Source organism: Dioscorea cayenensis, unplaced genomic scaffold (genome assembly GCF_009730915.1).
Source record: "Dioscorea cayenensis subsp. rotundata cultivar TDr96_F1 unplaced genomic scaffold, TDr96_F1_v2_PseudoChromosome.rev07_lg8_w22 25.fasta BLBR01000104.1, whole genome shotgun sequence".
Taxonomy (NCBI): domain Eukaryota; kingdom Viridiplantae; phylum Streptophyta; class Magnoliopsida; order Dioscoreales; family Dioscoreaceae; genus Dioscorea; species Dioscorea cayenensis.
This window is the reverse complement of record NW_024086495.1, coordinates 1,530-20,537: the sequence shown is the minus strand read 5'-3', so window position 1 is coordinate 20,537 and position 19,008 is coordinate 1,530. Positions and strand designations below refer to the sequence as shown.

General features: G+C 36.5%; 2 protein-coding genes across 2 annotated transcripts; both read right to left on the bottom strand.

The window, feature by feature from the left end:
• Positions 1 to 385: 385 nt before the first annotated feature.
• On the bottom strand, positions 386 to 11,466 carry LOC120253494. The gene is made up of 15 exons (XM_039261830.1): positions 10,764 to 11,466; positions 9,948 to 10,232; positions 9,519 to 9,836; positions 9,229 to 9,456; positions 8,960 to 9,060; positions 8,786 to 8,879; positions 8,258 to 8,638; positions 8,003 to 8,160; positions 5,802 to 5,868; positions 5,304 to 5,496; positions 5,105 to 5,190; positions 4,885 to 5,016; positions 4,621 to 4,785; positions 3,428 to 3,622; positions 386 to 2,733 (listed from the first exon to the last, which is right to left on the bottom strand). The coding sequence occupies exons 1-15, from the start codon at positions 11,220 to 11,222 to the stop codon at positions 631 to 633; spliced, it is 4,965 nt and encodes a 1,654-aa protein (XP_039117764.1). The 5' UTR covers positions 11,223 to 11,466; the 3' UTR covers positions 386 to 630.
• LOC120253500 (11-beta-hydroxysteroid dehydrogenase B) lies at positions 3,407 to 6,019 on the bottom strand. The gene is made up of 6 exons (XM_039261838.1): positions 5,802 to 6,019; positions 5,304 to 5,496; positions 5,105 to 5,190; positions 4,885 to 5,016; positions 4,621 to 4,785; positions 3,407 to 3,752 (listed from the first exon to the last, which is right to left on the bottom strand). The coding sequence occupies exons 1-6, from the start codon at positions 5,982 to 5,984 to the stop codon at positions 3,468 to 3,470; spliced, it is 1,044 nt and encodes a 347-aa protein (XP_039117772.1). The 5' UTR covers positions 5,985 to 6,019; the 3' UTR covers positions 3,407 to 3,467.
• Positions 11,467 to 19,008: the final 7,542 nt, after the last annotated feature.

Sequence of the window (19,008 nt, the reverse complement as noted above, 5' to 3'; positions counted from 1 at the left end):
TTCAAGAAAGCAGATAACTTTTCAACTTTTTACATCCAGGTCCTTCAAATCCCCTGTAGGAGCAAAGAAACAAGTTTGAAACAAAAAATCAAAATAAATTAGTAGGAAATATATATATATATATATATAATCTTGATCTTGTCATTGACCAATTAATAGCAAAAAAAAAAAAAAAATGGATAACTTTTATATAATTTCCAAGTATAAAAATACATCAGTGATGAACAAAATTGATTCGTAGCAATGGCTTAGTGTTTCCTGATTGACAAAAATTTCAGGCTATTTAAAGCCAATCTGCAACATTCACTCCATCCCTGAAATTCAATTGTGTCATCAGTTCACTGAAAATTCAATCAGTGTCTCAATTGAACTTAAATTTGCATCATCAGCTACAGAAACAAAGGCATTGGAACACTAGAATTCTTAAACACAGAATTCATACTTCCATTTGCTCTCATCAAACACTAGCATTTCATGGCTAACATTCCTAGCAACATTCACTGCATTCCTGAAATTCAATTGTATCATCAGTTCACTGAAAATTCAGTCAGCAACTCACTTGGAACTCAAGTTGTATCATCAGCTATAGAAACCATGGCACTGGAACACTTGGATTCTGAAACTCAGATTTCATGCTTCCACTTGCTCATCAAACGCTAGCATTTCAGCATCAATATTCCCAGTGTCTCTCATTTGTTCAAATAATGCATCCAAGACATCATAAATCTCAGGTGAAAGCGGGCTCGATCGGTCCCCGACCAGGAATGGATGGAATCCAGTCCCCAAGTCTACCCAAGCACACCCAGGCGCCTTCCTCACACCCAAATCTCTCATCAGTGTTCTCACTTTTGCAAGCTCTCCCCAGCACCCAGCAGCAGCATACATGTTGGCAATCAGTACATATTTTCCTGCGTTGTCCGTATTCATATCCAAAAGCTTGCGAGCTGCCCGCTCACTGATCTCTGTGTCACCATGAACCTGACATGCGCCAACAAGAGCTGCCCACATCGCTGCTGTTGGAGGGATTGGTGTTCTATTCAGCATCTCTTCAGCCTTTGATAGCAATCCTGCTCGAGCATATAAATCCACCATACAAGAGAAGTGCTCCATACGAGGAGCAATTTTATACAAGTTAATCATCTTGTCGAATAGCATCTCACCTTCAGAGACAAGCCCAGAGTGGCTACAAGCCGAGAGAATCGCCACCATGCTTACATGGTCTGGCTTAATACCATACTCAATCATCTCTTCAAAGAGTTTCACTGCTGAATGTCCATCCCCTTGCATCCCATAACCTGCCATCAGTGAAGTGTAGGATATTCCATCACGATCACTCATTGTGTCAAAAACTCTTCTGGCGATCAATATCCTCCCCGACTTGGAGTACATGTCTACAAGAGCATTCCAGAGCAGACGGTAGCCTTTGTATCCATGCTTGATAATGTGACAATGCAGTTCACAACCATGCTGAAGGTTCACCACTCGGGCACAAAGTGAGAGTACCGTTACAACTGTCACATAGTTTGGTTGAAGACCAGATAAGACCATGTCTTGGAATGCCAGAGAAGTTTCCTCCACTTGATCTTCAAGTGCAAAGCCCGCAATCATCGAATTCCAAGTAACCAAATTCCGATTCATAGCTCTTCCAAACACAATGCGAGCATAATTTATACTCTTACACCTCGAGTACATTGTAATCAAAGCATTCATCACAGTTTCCATTTCATCAGAACACATTCGCACAGCCAATCCATGAATCTCCTTCCCCGATTTAAGAGAACCAAACCTTGAACAGGCATTGAGACCGATAACCATTGTCACAAAATCCACACCAGAGCCATTCCAAATCATCTGAGATATCAGCCTCAATGCTTCTTCATGCTTACCAACCTGCAAATATCCCGAGGCAATTGTGTTCCAAGTCACAGAGTTCACCTCCACACGCTCTGCACGCATCCAATCAAACACCTGAAATGCTTCCTTCCACATCTCCTTGAATGCATAACCGGATATCATACTACTCCAAGAAACCACATCTCTCTCAGGCATTTCATCAAACAACTTCCGCGCAACATCAAGTGACCCGCATTTTCCATACATTCCCACCAAAGCATTCATCACAAACAAATCCCAACCAGCACCACCTACCATTACCCGAGCATGCACCTCCTTCCCAAGCTCCAAATCAACAACCTCACCGCAGACACTGAGCATCTTAGTATAAGTGAAGCTATCTGGCTCCACGCCTCTCCCAACCAAATCTCTATAAGCATCAACAGCCTGCAAGAAAAACCCATTCTTTGCGTAGCTGGAGATGAGCACGTTCCACGGAAAGGCATCCAATGAATCAACAACAAGCGAACGGGCATCAGAGAGGAGGCCAAGGGAGGTGTAGAAGGAGATAAGCCGGGGTGCAATGAGATGGTTGGTGAGGAAACCAAGAGTAATGGATTGTGCATGGAGTTGGAGGCCATGGGGGAGGGATTTAAGCGTGGTGGAGCATGAAAGGAGGGAGGAGATGGGGCGGAGGAGGAGGAAGGAGGAAGGGGAGTGGACTTGGAGAAGAGAGAAGGCAGTGAAGGCGTTGGAGAGTTGGTTGGAGGCGGAGAGGTTGGCAATGGCATCAATGAGGGAAGGGACTGAAGTTGTTTGTTGAAATGCTTGTGAGGGATTTGGCAGCCATGAATGAATTCTCAAGAGGTTCCTTGAGGAGGATGATGAAATGCTCATGACTCATGAGAACTCATGAGGAAGGAAAATGAGTAGAGTCCTCTCTAGCTGTGGGCAACTTTGGATCCAAAGTTGCATGACAGGGAATTGGTGCATCCACCTATCCTTTGACTAATAGCGTTGTTGACCATATTTTGATTTATCAATAGAAATAGGTAACAAAATTTTTTCCTTTCTCATTGCAACTCAACTACAGAAAAATACTCTTTTAACCAAACTTTTTAGAGTTCCCAAATTTTCCCAGAGAATCATCTTGACTGATCAATCCAGAGTGACTATGAAAGATTAACTCTACATGAACATTTTTGTCTGAAAACTCAGTTGATCCATCATTATAATCACAGCTTGTGGTATATCCCAATTTATGTTAATTTATCTTAATATTTATAATTCATTATTTAACTTTTTTTATTAATAAAATTGTAGTTTATATATTTTTATAAAATAATAATAATAATAATAATAAACTGAGTTGTTGCTGATAGTATGTTTGTTTAATTTTTTTTTTTTCTAATAAACATAACAAACCGTTCCAAATGTCCTGCTCATGAAATCATGCATACATTGTTGTTGGTATTGATCAACAGAAACTTAAGATAGAAGTACAAGAGTTCTCATATGGCTCAAGCCATGCCTTATTCATGCTCAAAGTGTTTACTGAAATCAACTTCAAAAACATAAGAAACTTCAAAAGCACCATAATTCTATTACTACTCTCATTTCTGATAGTCATGCATTTATCCCCATTGCTGATATTGAACTGCAGTTGGAGGTGCTGTGAGCAGTTTCCGGGGAGGAGGGCCTTCAAGGAGTGGCTGCCTTGTTCCGCTGTGCGAGAGCTTCCTTGTTCCATGGTTCGCAAAGAGAAGGCGAAATGTCCAGCTGAGAACATCTGGAGAGAATACCCTGTACAATAGAAATGTATCATACCAACTTGGGTATTTCACGTATGAGTCGCCCCTGCATGCTCCAGCTACTATCATTTTTGCAAACTCTTCCACATGGCTTGCGGTTGATGACACCTAAGCAATCAATTTTTGGTATCAATTGGTGTCAAATTGTGAATTTTCTGATCACTTATCAACTTTAATCTATTGTGATTATTCTAATTCACAGCAGAATAACTTAAAATCTGTGAGAAATTGAAGTTCTTTACTTGTGTTTTTCTGACCATTGACAAACTTACAAGTTCATTTGAGAAGCACACAAAGAAAACACATATAATATTTGGTCATAGACAATATATGTAAACAAAAACCTCTCTTTTACTGTAACAAAATATAATGGTAAAATACTTTATTTAGTCTCTCTAATATAATCAGTCTGTCTTTTTGGTCCCTCTAATATGATTTGTCTAGGATGCCCCTCTATTTTAATATTTTAAAAAAAATATAAATCATAAAAACTTTATATGGACAAATTATACTAAAAAGAGGGATTTAAATCTTTAAAATATTAAAATAGAGGAACCTCTTAGGAACAAATCATATTAGAAGGACCAAAGTGGCAGACTGACTGTATTAGAGAGACTAAATAGGGTATTCTACCAAATATAATCAAAAGAACAGAAACAATATACATTTTACAACAGAGCAACTCTAAGTTGTTACAATTTGAAGTTCTTTAATTGTAATTTGTTTATCATTGATAAACTTCAACTTCATGTGAAAGCAGAAAAAGTTTCAAAATTTAGTATAACATGTAATTTTTTATCATGAACAACACATTTTAATCTATCATTAGAAAAAGGAACAGAAACAATAAGCAATTTACAGCAGAATAACAATACATTGGTGAGCAATTGAAGTTGAAATTCTTTATTTGTGGGTTTCTGATCATGGATAAACTTCAATAATATAGTTATTTAAAATTTACAGTAGAAATGCTAACCTCTCTCTCTTCCTTCCATTGCATTTCCGAGCCCTCCTCTAGCATAAACCGGCCTGTGCTCATCTCACTGCCGATCCACCCATGAGTTGCAATAGTAATTCCAACCTCGTCTTTCACTTCAAACCTCAATGACTCATAGAAACTAATCACAGCCGCCTTCGCTGCCTAATCAACAGTGAAGAAATTATAGTAAGAACTTATTTTGAAGGCACCGGTATATATATATATATATATATATATATATATATATATCTTGACACTCACAGCATAGAGGCTCATCTTTGGCATTGGCATCCAGCTCTCCACCGACGCATTGACAACAATCCGTCCCTGGCTTTGTTTCAAATACGGAAGTGAGACGCATGTCGGATATACATTGCCCCAGAAATTAATATCCTGTCAGCAACAAATTTAGCAACAAAAACTTAAAAAACAATTAGCACATATATTGACATAGAATTCGTTGAAAAAGTTAGATATATACCATCAAGTGAGGAAATACACTAGTGTCGTGAGCTTCATCGAAATAAAAGGTATGCCCCAAGCTTGCGGTGTTCACTAGATGATCCACTATTATTGGTACAAGCAATCAACAAAATGGTAGAAATGTTTATATGATTATAAGAATTAACTTAAATTCAATAACGAATATTGTAAGTATAGATTACATTCCAGTTACTCACAGTGGCCAAAATACGAGATGGTATCACCGACAAATCTCCGGCATTCATCCTCCTTGACAACATCAGCTGCCATTATAAGTACAGTTTTGGCACCTAACAATCGTGCATTCTCTCTTATCCCTCGAAGACGATGATCTCTTCGAGCAACCAATACTAAATTCGCCTTTTTTTTAGCATATTCATATGCAATTTGCTGCATTAATTAATAGAGTTAATACCAATAATATGACTTCAATCACAACAAGATGCATTCATTGATCAAAAGGATGATTGATGATACACAAATTAAATAAATCTCCTAATTAACTTCTATGCTTAAACCAAATCTAGCAAAAATGGAAGCAAAAACAAGATAAAAAGCACAAATCAAAGCATCATAACATCAAGATTGAATTTGTAAACATAAATAGATTAGCCCCTTTTGGTGTCCCAATTTTGCTCTGCTTTTTCATACACACCAAATTAACATGATAACAAAATTAGATTCCTTGAAATTACCTCTCCAATGGCAGAAGAAGCACCAGTGATGAGAACCACCTTGTCCTCCATGTTCTCCTTGGAGAGACTACGGAAAAGCCACTCTAAACCATGGATAAAAGACAGAGTTGGCCATGAAAAGGCAAGCATGACCATGCTGGCTGGTGGTACTATGAAGTTGAGCAATGAGTTGAAGAAATCCATGGGAGTGGCAAGGATAGGGATGAGAAGGTGCTTGAAAAGGATTGGGATTGAAGGGAAGAGATAAGAACAAAGTTAAGAGAGAGAGAAAAAGAGTAGAGAGAGGTGATATATGGTGTGTAATGGGATTGGGAGAGTTGGAGGATGTTTGCATGCAATGCATGCAGCCATGCATGCACACGTAGTGCTTGCTTGTTGAGGTGGTGACATATGGAAATGGAAGGAGTTTTGTCTTTTTGTGTGTTCCCTTTATCTTAATTTTTTTCTGTGTACTTGGGTTGTTGAGATGGTTTTGAATTCAGGGTCCTCTGAACTCAATTTTCCTTTTTTTTTTCTAGAAAAAAAAATTATATATTGTCCGTTTTGAATTTTATTTTATAATTTTTTTATCCCTATATTAATATAAAATTTTTTTAATGTACATCAATTAATATTGAAGGTATGGCTATTGACTAATAATATTTTTAATATACATTATTTAATATTTATTATTAATCATGTATTTACGGTTATTTCTAATGCGGCCCTTGGTTAATGATACATATTTATTTTTATTTTTTTTAAAAGGACGACAAGTGTTTGTTTCTATAATACTATTCTACATGCCACACAAGTGACTTATTTTGATGTGCTAACCACTTGAAACAAGTGGCTTTGGTTGATACTTATTTAATGATTATTTTTTAAGTGATATTAATATTTTTTTATCAGTTTATTATTAACTAGGTATTTTATATAGGGTTCTCTCCACAACTACAAGTGAAATTTGGATGTTAAACTTTATTTAATCCGGTTATTTTTGTGTTTATATATTGTAATAGTTCTATATTTTTATTTAACTTTAATCTATTAGAAAGACAATAGGGAATAGAATTTTTTGAAAAATCATGGAATCACTGGTAATTTTGTTATCATATACATATAAATATATCTTTACAAGTTTAGTATGTTATATATCTTTACTTTTTACTTTTTTATTTATCTAAATACTATGTAAAATATGTGAACTCAAAAACTTTTGTTGCAATGGTATTGACTCCACTGTAAAAAAAAACTTAGGTTTATAGAATTTTTATTACCAAGGTCCAAAATAATTTTAATGCAATGATATCAATAGTCCCTTAATGTTGATGTGGGTTTGTAATCCAAATAGAGTGAGAATGCATGGACAAATATTTATAATTTTTTGTGTGCATTCCCTAATTATATGTGTTTGTTATATTTTTTTTTTTAAAAATTGTGCACTAACAATGCCTTATACCGTGCTAACAACAGTGTGTATACTGGCCTATTTTTTTAACCCAAATTAATTGCCTTTAATCACAAGTAGTAAAATAATAAAAATATCTTTAATGAAACAAAGTCAAATGTAACATTTATAAGAATTTACTGGCAAAATTGACAAATAAGTAATTAAAAAAAAAAGCTATAATTTTTGTAATTTCTTCATAATTTATGTCATAACTTTCCTATTTATTAACTCCACCTTTACCCAAAAGCTGTTGAATTAATCAGTGTAACAATACAGGAATAAATAGTAACCTTATGAGGCTTTGAGAAGGTCTGCATGCAAGAAAAAGTAAATGCTATTTGCACAAATAAGTTTAATAGAATTAACCATTGAATTTCTGTTAGCCCTTAATGTTTCTATCGAGAATTCAATTCGGTTCAAATAGCATTACTCGAGATGCTGACATCAATTTTCAACAAGAATATACAGTAAATTTGATTTACAGAATGGATGATGTTAACCATACAACTCCTGCAGTACCATGCAATATATTTACTAAACATTTGACATCCCACATTCTGATCATGTAATCATAATCAATGTGGATAAAATCAAGGTTGAGCATATGTAGTTTTTTGTTTTCTGTTAATTACAAGTTCTTCATCTGTTCAGCAAATTGTGCCATCATCCTTTTCAATTCAGTACCATTGCAGAAAAATTCGGAATGACAGACACGCAAAGAATTTGCATTCTATCTGCAGGTGAAACTTCGGCTTTCAGCAGGCTTTGCTAACCAAAGTGTTTTTTGGTCTTGTCTTTGTCTAAGCGTGCTTTGCGTACTGCCTGTTGGATTTGTCTTTCGTGCTCTTTGAGCATGTCGTCAATGTTCCCGCCCGGTGGCATTAGCGGTCCAGAGTAATGAATTCGACTTTTCTTAGTCCCATAACCCTGCTTTCAGTGATGATCATCATCAGTGAAACAAAAAGTTTGATAAGCTATTTTGATGAGCTATTTTTATAGTGAAAATTGTAGTTAAAGAACTCACCATTATTGTAGTGTCCTTGACTCCTAAATCTTTATTATGAGTGGAGGAAGGTCTATCAAGCACATGATTAGATGCATCAGCCACATCAAGCTGATTGTATCGATTGCTTGGTCGATGCTCTGGCCAATGTTGATGCTTAGTCGGTTCCCTGAAATTATCTGATTTCACAATGTTGCTTCCTGTCCCTAGACCTGGAAAGTTCGCAAAGCCAGCATTGCCTTTTTGAGACTTGTATGATCCCTGTGTCTTTAATTGCGGGCCACTTGATCGCCTCAACGTCGTTGATGAACGACCCGGAACTGTTTTATGATTCCAAACTACACTTGCTACACCATTGTCTGTTATATATCCTGCTGCAACATCCTCTCGTGCATGTTGATTCTATGTCAAAGTGATAAATGGTATTTGATTAGGCTCAATTTATACAAACCGAAAGCCAATGATTCAAAACCAGATAAAACAACATCATCAAATTCCAACACCTGTTAGTGTACTTGATATGATAACAAAACATACGAAAAACCTTACATGTGATTCTGCAAGAGTACCAGCTACCGGATATCCATTAGGCTCTCTTGATCCTCTCACTGATCCACCATGTGCTTTCAGAGCCGCTCTTTGTCTGATGTAAACATAATAAGTGAACACAAATATTGCGATGATTTCGCATAAAGACTATAGTATATATGCACAAGAAACTACCTTCTGGCTTCCTCGTCCCGAAGCTTAGCATCAAGCTCCTTACTTGGCGGATATTTAGGCAAACTCGAAGGGTCACAAGCAAGAGGATTTGTGGTGAAGAACTGAAAAGGCAATTGAAAATTAGTCGGCATAAGATCATTGAATGAAGAGAAGCAGAGAATATTGTTGATTTGAACAAAATGTTACATTAACCAAACATTGCATGTTTTTTGTTACAAATAGCTTAGAAACAGACATTTATCGTTAAACAAAGGGATATATACACTCACACTGCTGTTAAGTGCAGCAGATGCCGTTCCTCGATCAGCAGGTTCTATTGCAAGAAGGGTATCCAAAAGATCTAAAGCCGAAGAAGGGAAATCCCTATACGTTTCCCGGACACAACGCTGGTAAGGGTGTTGTGGCTTAAAAATGGTGGCATGTGGTAATTTTGAATGGGTCCAGAAGTCTTCAGACGGTGAGCCACAAAGCTTAAAAATCTTGTGCATTTGCTCTACCTACAAGAAGTTTAATCAACAAGAATTGGATTTGGACAAGCAAGTAAGATGTGTTTCCTTACCTCAGTTCGTCCTGGCATGATTGGTTTCCCAGCAAGCAACTCAGCAAGAATACATCCAGCACTCCACAGATCGACACCAACACTATATTCAGTGGCACCGAGTAAAAGTTCTGGTGGACGATACCATAGAGTTACAACACGACTCGTCAATTGCTGACTTTGATCAGGATTAAAAATTGTTGCAAGACCAAAGTCTCCTATTCTAAGAATTCCATTATCATTGACCAGAAGATTCGATCCCTTGATATCCCGATGTAGAACCCCACGACTGTGGCAATGATCAAGCCCACAAAGCAGTTGTTTCATATAACATTTAACCTGAAATTTGGTTTCTGAATTCAGATTATATGTGTTGAGCAAAAGCAAATGCACAATGAGTTGAATACTTTGAAAAGCAAAAGCTTGTAAGACAACTTTCTAGCTAAAAACCTGTGGCTCGGAGAACTTGATACCAGGTGTTGCCGCAAGGCCGGCAAGATCATGCTCCATATACTCGAATACCAAATACAAGCTGCAAGACATTCGTGAGGTAACTAGACCCTCAAGCTTTAATACATTCGGGTGATCAAGCCTGCGCAAAATATGAATCTCTCTTGCCATGAACCGCACACTCTCGGGATCCATATTAACAAATCTCACTTTCTTCAGTGCCACGATTTTGCCAGTTTCAAGATCACGGGCTTTGTACACATTACTATAAGTGCCTTGTCCAATCTACACAAGCAAGGTAAACAAATTTTGAAGGTTTAAAGCGCAAACAAAACCATATATGATTTCACCATTATATTTCCACATACTCTCAACAAAACAAACTTCAAACAGTAAAAGCTAATGAATATGAGCAAAGACTAGCCAATGCAAAAACACAATGCTCCAAAACATAGAGATCAAGCAAAAAAAAAAAACTTAAAACAAAAGCCCTCATCTAAGTTCTCAAACTGAAAAGAGCAAGCCACACAACCTCAAGATACACAGATTAAACTGAAAAGAACTTCAGATAGAGTAAAAACTAATGAGCAGAAACAAAGACTTCCTATCTAAAAAACACAATGTAATTCACAATTTAGAGATGAAACTACATAATACAAACTTTTCTCAAACCGAAAAGAACAATGCAGCCAACCACACTCAAGACACAGATTAAAAACAAAAGAACTTCAAACAGTGAAAGCTAATTAGCAAAAACAAAGAATAAAACATAACAATGCAATCCAAACTACAGAACACAAACTTACAACAACAAACCTTGTCTAACTTCTCAAATGATTCTGCTTTGCGTGGCAACCATCCTTTTACTGCTTCTGCGGCAACAACAGTCAACCAAGATGGCCATCCGGCGGCTACATGCTCCCCCTTGAACCCATCAGGCACATCCACAATCCCCATTTGAGGCTCATCCTCATCTCCTAAAGCAACACCCTTAGAAACAGTACCATGAACGCCAACATCCACAGTAGCTCTTCTTTGATGACCTCCTATTATAATCCTATCAACAGACGCCACCGACACCGGAACAACCACGGCCTCCTGAGATTTGGACACAAACCTCAAATCATTACCACCAATGCCATCAACTTCCACAAAACCTATATTCTGTCTCCTTGAGGAAGTGAACAACAGTTTCGGCGACTTGCTCGGCTCCTTCTCATGCTGAACCTCGACCTCTTCCGTCGGTTTCGCCCCCTTGGAGCAAATGCAGCCCATTAAGAACCTCCACAAAGTCAAAGAATCACTCAGAAACCACCATTACAAGATGAAATCTTTAGCCCAAAAAACTCAGGAAAACAACTCCAAGGATGAGAAATTGAAGCGCAAAATGGTCGGGAGAGGGGAAGCCGGCCGAGGAGCGCCAGGAGACCATAAAAATCCCAGCTTGGAATCGCCAGAATGGAGGCCCCGGCAGGCGGTTCGGGGGCGGTAAAGGTGCCAACTTTTTGATGTTTATGGAGAGAGGGAGAATTAGAGGGAAAAGGAGGGTGGAAAACGCAAAGAAAAGCAAGGGAGGAGGAGAATAGACTCAATAGAGGGATGGGAAAAAGGAGAGAAGAAAGAGAAAGAGAGAAAGGAAAGAGAGGGAGGGATTATCGGGTTCCCGCGAACCCGTTAAGCGCGGCCAACCGAAGGATTGTTTAATTTTGGCTGTGTGGGCGCTTGGACAGCGTGTGATGTTCTGTGGCTTGAATGACGTGGAGGTTGCTTATTGGTTGAAGATTTTTTTTAAAATTGTTTTAGTTAATTATTGGATTTGGGACTGTGTTTGGTGCGTCATGCACCCCATTACCATGGGGTTTTCTTTTTAAGGGGTTTTTAATACTGTGCACAATTGAAAAATGTGAACTCGTGTATATAATTTTTCTTTTTTTTTTTTGGGATAATAAGCCACAAGTGATCCCACTAAGGGCCGTTTAATTCGTAGTAATGATATATTACCACGTAACGAGATTACCATGGTAATATGAGTGAGAATATTATATAGGTAGGAATATTGCGATAATTTAATATAACCATGTTTGGTTGGGAACTCTTATTACTTTGATTTTCATGGTAATCAATTTATTAAAATATAAAAAGTTATAAGATTACCACGGTAATCCAAGATAGACACCAAATTTGGTGGTAATAGGATTACCAATACAGAGCTTCATGTCTTCCTCTTGTAGATTGACTTTTCGGCAAGAAGGGTTGCTCTTAGGCGTAAGTGACCAAAGCTTATACGTAGAGCCCCACAATTTCCCAGACCCATAATTCATTTTTTTTTTTAAAAATTATATTTAACATTTTCATTTAGTATTATCCTATCCAAATAATTATCATCACGAAGGTTTTAACTTTTTATTTTTTCAACTATAAAATGTATAACAAATTTGGCTTTATAATAGGGTCTCGAAATTTTCTAAGGCCTCACAATTTATTTTTTTTTAAATTATATTTTAAATTTTTATTTACTATCATCCTATAATTTTATTATAATAAAGCCCGTAATTTTTTACGGTTTCACAATTCATGTTTTTTTTTAAAAAAATTTATGTATTATCATAAATGTAGCCATATAATAATTTTGAACATTTTTTTAAACTATAACACTTATAAAAGGGCCCTGCACATTCTAGAACCTCACAATTCAATTTTTTTTTTTTAAAAAAATATATTTAAACTTTTTCTTTACTATATCCACATAATTATAATTTTAAACATTTTTAATTATTTTTAAACTTTAAAATTTATCTTATTTAATTTATTTAATTGATTTATGATAATATTTTTTATTACATAATTTACTATTTAATAAAAATAATTAAAATATTTATTATGATTTTGCCTGATCCCATCTTCTCTAAGACCGGCGAGATCCTAGCTCCATTGGAGTGTCAGGTCAAACAAGGGTCTCCACCATTAGTCAGACCACCTTAAACGGGCCACTTGCTCTTTGACGACTTCTTTATTGAGACTTGCAGATGACTGCGAGCTGAGAAGAACCCACGAACTCAAATCCGCAGAGTAGCCGATCTAAGAGATCAAAACTGTAACTCTAGTAAATGAAGATGCACTCAACACTCGAAGGTGGGAGTGTGGGGAGTAGATGAAGGTGATGAGTGTCAAGCGAAGGAAAGGCGGAGGAGAGGAAGAAGCACACAACAAGAAGAAAATACAAAATACAAAATATAAATTTTAATTCATAAGCTAACCAATGACGGTGAACGGCAGATCAATCCTCTCGACCGATAGATACGTGGTATGCACTCAACACCCGGAGATGAGAGTGTTAGGAGAAAATATGCACTAATCACTATTGGTGAAGTGTGTTAAGCGAAGGAAGGGTAGAAAAGAGGGAGAAGCACACATACAAAGATACAAAATATAATATATAAATTTTTATTTATAAGCTAACCACTAACTAGCACAAGTGACTGCCCGATCCAATCTCTCGACCTATGCCGGAATACAAATACTAAAGAGATTTACAAATACTCCAAAAAAAATGGTCTTAAAACCACTTAAGCCCAAGGTTTTATAAATCCTAAACCATGGTTTTATTCCCATGGCTTTACTACAATGGAAACACACCCATGATTTTTCTAAAACCAAGGGTCCTATATGACTTGATAATATTTTTATTTTAAGGGGTTGTTTGGTTATCTTTATAAAATTACAGTGTAAGTGAAAATAATACATTTCAATTTACATCATTACTGTTTTGTTTACTGTAATTAAAAATGTTGCATTACTTTTTATTTGTTTGGTTTGATATAATTTAGAAGATATGGTCACCATTTACGTGGAGGGGTGAGATTACCCCATTATCCAGTATTATTATTAATTATTTAATACATTTCAAAAAAAATAAACTAAAGTAATTAATTTAATTTAATTTAATTTTAAAATTAATTAATTGATTTAATAAAGTATTTATTATATTTAAAAATAATAATCAGAAACTTAAATAACTAAGCCAAATAATAATCAGAAACTTAAATAATTAATCACTAACTCAAAATAATTAATTTAACTTTCCCAATCTACTATTAACACTAGAATAATGCTATACATAACGAATGAATTTCACGAAATCCTCACACGACCAACATGGTAGCTGATTTTCTCTCTCCTAATCAACATATATTAAAAATAAAAAATAAAAAAATTTGTGAAAATTGTGATTTTGCAAGCCCTAATCTTCCGTCTTCGCATCATCACTAGCCGCCCATCAACCAACGCCGCCGCCACTTGTAGCCAACCTGTCAACCACACCGTGGCAGTTTGTCGCCAATAGTCCATCAATGAGACATCCATCCACGGGTCAAGCAACTCACTCAGCACGAGAGGGGGCTTCGACAGAGATTGGTTGTGGTGAGAGAGAGAGAGGAGGAGGTTGGATGGATTTGGAGCAAAGGAGAGGAAGGAGGTGAGCTTTACTAGAGGTTTCAAAGGAGGTGGACGACGATGCTGCCAATGTCAACAATGTTGAAGCCGCTGATGAGGATGACGATGATGGAGAGATGGTGAAGATGGCGGAAGACTTGCAGCCATCGACAAGCTTCAAGCTCGGATCTTTGCGAAGAGATTGTTTTGCATCTCTTTTTCTCGAACGAAATCCAAAAGAAGTGGAAAACAAGAATCTAGGAATTCATGGATTGGGATCAAAGAGAATTGGGGAAGCCTGTAAGCACCACCGGCGAAGAATGAGACAATTCAAGGGTTTGTCGATTGTGATGCTAGCTCAAAGATGATGACGATGTGTTTTTTTTCTTCTTTTTTTAAATTTATTTTTTTAAGGGGAAAAATGGAGGAAACTCTGGCAACGATGAAGTTGTTAGACGGAAAAAAATGGGTTGTTTTTTTCAATTTGTTAGACAGGCAACGATGATGAAATTTTCGTTTGTTTTTGTGATTAAGATGTATTTGTTATCACCATCTTTGTCTTCACACCATCTCTAAACTAGCTGTTTCTTCTTCACGTCCACCATTTGCCGCAGCCTGTCGCCTGTTAACCAACACTGGTAGTCCATCAACTAATGACCATTATCTATCAGCCGATCAAGACTTACAAGTGATGATGTCAGCCTTGAAATCACAATTCTTTTTTATTTCTAATTTTTAATACATGCTGATTAGGAAAGAGAAAACCAGATGCCACGTTGGTCGTGTGAGGATTTCGTAAAATTCATTCGTTATATATAGCATTACTCTTAACACTAATGTAAGAAAATTAATTAATTAATTAATATAATGATAATTTTATTAAATTAAAATTATGTAATATTTTTTAATTTTATACTAAAAAAATATTTTTGTAATTAAAATTAAATACAAATTGGTATATTTTAAATAAAAGATTAATGTAATAAAACATAAAAAAAAAATTTAAGTTTAATTATGTTAACAATTGATTACCATGTAAGTTTTCATTTCATTTTAATGCATAATATAGAGAGTGAAGAATGGTGATTTTAACCCAAATGTTTTGTTGCATTTCAACTTACAACAAGCTTTATTGTAAGTTGAAATACTGCAAAAGTACACAAAACTGCAAAACTTTTTACATATAAACCTGATTTTATAGCAAACGAAACAACCTTTTACATGTAAAATAAGTTACATTACAGCTACTTACAGCTAATTGCAGGTAACCAAACAGTCAAAAAAAATAAAAAAACAAAAGTACAAGGATAACTTTTAAACGGGGTATACACACACATAACATATTCTCCAAAGCTTGTTGATTACAACCAAAGAAGAGATACTAGATGTAGCAGCTAGAACATATATTCTTTAAAGCTCATTATAATGCATCTACTCCCAACACTTTCATCTCTAGGTGTTGATTGCATACCCCGTATCTTGGTAAAGCTACTGTTCTGATCCCTATTCCGGCAACTTTAATGAGCCCAAAGCTCGCAGGCCGCATTCAACTCCCAGTTATCTCTGAGCCTTAATATGGAAGCCATTAGAAGACAGGAGACTCATTAAACCTTATTTTAAGCTGGCACTCTAAAGGAGAAAAGATGTCATGGGCCCTGTTCCGGTGACTTTAACGAGCCCAAAGCTCGTGGGTCACATTCAACTCCCAGTTATCTTTGAGCCTTAGTAGGGAAGCCATTAGAAGGCAAGAGACTCATTAAAACCTATTTCGAGCTGGCACTCCAAAGGAGTAAAGATGTCACGGGGAAGATAACCTACAGAAGGAAGACATGGAAGCCTTGTACCCAAGTGTGGTATCTAGTCATGTGTCATGTCTACAGTCTTGTCTGTTCACTTGTCCTGTACAATCTTTTGACCCTGGTCTTAGGTAGACCCTAGTCTTGGTCTTGTAAGACCATAGGCTTGAGAGATCTTGAGCCTATAATTTTGTGTACTTTTGACCATGTTTACTTGTCCTTATAGTCTTGGTATGCATAAAACTCTTTATGGTTTTATAACTCGGTATCAGTCGAGAAGTTCGGTTACCCACGCTAGTTATCCTATAGCTAAAATTGTTGTTGTTTATCTTCTTCTTCTTCTTCGTCGTCGTCGTCTTTCCTTCGCAGCCTTTGGAGAATAAACAGTAAGTTCATATAAGCTTTCTACTTGTGTTCTCTTGTCCTCTTATAACCATTTTTTTACAAATCTTATTCGTTGGCCATTCTTGGCTTCAACAACTTGATAAGCATTAGCCAACATGATCACCCTAATGATCTTCGCAAAGGCTCTAACATCATGCCCTTAATACAGTGCAAAATGGTCAGTATATTGGCTAAATATATTTCAGATTGACAACTTTGAAGGATTAGTTAAAAAACTTAAGAATATTTGGATCTTTGAGTGGGATGTTTTATAAGGGCTTTGGCGGAAGCCTTAACCGAGATCAACGTTGATTACCCAAGAGGCCAAAAAAGGCTTGAGGAAGACTTTGTGTTTTAATTGCCTTAGGCGTGTGGGCATAGAACAACGTGAGTTGGGTAGCGCGCAAGAAGGGAGTTGCGCTTGATTGAAGCATCTTGACCAAATGAACAAGAATGACTTCTTGTACAACCTATTAACACACAACAGTTTCATCTTAATATCAAATGTGTGAGTTCATGGAGTGATAAGGAGTCCCATAAATCATGGAGTGATAAGGATAATAATACTCACACAAATATCAAAGGAAATATGGTTGGTGACAAGGACATCCATGAGCAACAAATTTCTACATAATTGGTACTTCAATAGATATGGGAACTCCAACTAAGTGATAGATACATCTGATATTCTTATCACTAGTTGTTGTTGGATTAGAGGAGATCATAACAACCTTTTCCTCATTCTTATCAATTGTGTAACAATCATATTTGTAATAACTTATATATAGTTAGCTTTCTATGTATATGAAATATTGAAAAAAAGAAATATTTTACTTTTTCTCCTACGATTCTATTTTTTTTCTCTTGGTATTAGAGCGCAGAACGTTCCTGTTTTCCTCAACATGACTTCATTTTCTTTGAATGTTGGCAATTTTGTCACCTTAAATCTCACCCAGTCAAATTACCCATTATGGAGAGAACAGATTCTAGGAGTAGCCGAAAGCCAAGATTTTTTTGATCATTTCACCAAAGAAACCCCACCTCCACCAAAATTTATTACTCTAGATCCAAACACCACAGAAAATACCACACCACAACTGATAAAAGAATTCATTGCTTGGCAAAAGTCTGATCGCCTCCTTCGGGGTTGGATCATTGGTACTCTCTCTAAGGAAACTCTTGGGCAAAAGAATTTAAGCACACTCCTATTGTTTCTCATCTCAAATTGGTTCGCCACATTCTTCGGTACTTGAAAGGCACTATTAATTCCGGTTTACATCTCACCTCCAATACATCTCTTGAATTATCTGCCTTTTCCAATGTTGATTGGGCTAACTGTTCTACAACAAGGCGGTCCACTACTAAGTATTGCACTTTCCTTGGCACAAATATCATTTCCTGGTGTGCTAAGAAACAATATACGGTCTCTCGCTCTAGTACTGAAGCTGAGTACTATGCAATGGCCGATGCTGCTGCTGAACTTACATGGCTCATATACATTCTCAATGATCTCCGTATATCACTCTTCTACACCCGTCTTATATTGTGATAATATCAGTGCTTTGTATATGACCATCAATCCTGTCTTCCATGCAAGGAGTAAACATATCAAACTGGATTACCATTATGTACGTGAACGAGTTGCTCTTGGTTTACTTGTCACTAAACATGTGTCCTCTGGTACTCAGGTTGCTAATATATTTACTGAACCTGTTCCCAAGACTGGCCTTGCTATTTTCGTACCAAACTGTGCCTTCAGCCCTGGCTCAGTTTACAGGGGGATATTAACACACAAAAGTCTCATCTTGATATCAAATGTGTGAGTTCATGGAGTGATAAGGAGTCCCATAAATCATGAAGTGATAAGGGTGATAATACTCACACAAATATCAAAGGAAATATGGTTGGTGACAAGGACACATGAGCAACAAATTTCTACATAATTGGTACTTCTATAGATATGAGAACTCCAACTAAGTGATAGATACATATGATATTCTTATCACTAGTTGTTGCTGGATTAGAGGAGATCGTAACAACCTTTTCCTCATTCTTATCAATTGTGTAACAATCATATTTGTAATAACTTATATATAGCTAGCTTTCTATGCATATAAAATATAGAGAAAAAAGAAAGTTTTTGCTTTTTCTCCTACGATTCTATTTTTTTCTCTCAACTGAGAAGTAGGATCACATGCCCAAACCAAACAAGACCAGTTTTCAAGTGACAACAACATATGGGCCTGGTGTCATCGGTCCCTCACTTGGCATCACATAAAATCCTTTTGGGTTCATTGGTTTTGATGAGTTTGATTGGAGTTGGGTATGATTAAGCTTCATAGTGACACCCTAGATAAAAAGGGGTCTCACAAAGGTTTATGTACCCTAGGGTTAGGAGGTGATGTTTTTTTTTACAAGTACTTTTACCCCATGGCGTGCCCATGACATGA

Excerpts from the sequence above, each read along its gene's own strand:
- LOC120253500 (XM_039261838.1), bottom strand. The coding sequence starts at position 5,984 with ATGGATTTCTTCAACTCATTGCTCAACTTCATAGTACCACCAGCCAGC. Across the intron at positions 5,191-5,303 it reads CATCTCGTATTTTGGCCACT|TGGATCATCTAGTGAACACC; the intron begins GTGAGTAACTGG and ends TACCAATAATAG. Across the intron at positions 3,753-4,620 it reads AATGGAAGGAAGAGAGAGAG|GTGTCATCAACCGCAAGCCA; the intron begins GTTAGCATTTCT and ends TTGATTGCTTAG.
- LOC120253494 (XM_039261830.1), bottom strand. The coding sequence starts at position 11,222 with ATGGGCTGCATTTGCTCCAAGGGGGCGAAACCGACGGAAGAGGTCGAG. Across the intron at positions 8,880-8,959 it reads CGGGACGAGGAAGCCAGAAG|ACAAAGAGCGGCTCTGAAAG; the intron begins GTAGTTTCTTGT and ends TGTTTACATCAG. Across the intron at positions 5,191-5,303 it reads CATCTCGTATTTTGGCCACT|TGGATCATCTAGTGAACACC; the intron begins GTGAGTAACTGG and ends TACCAATAATAG.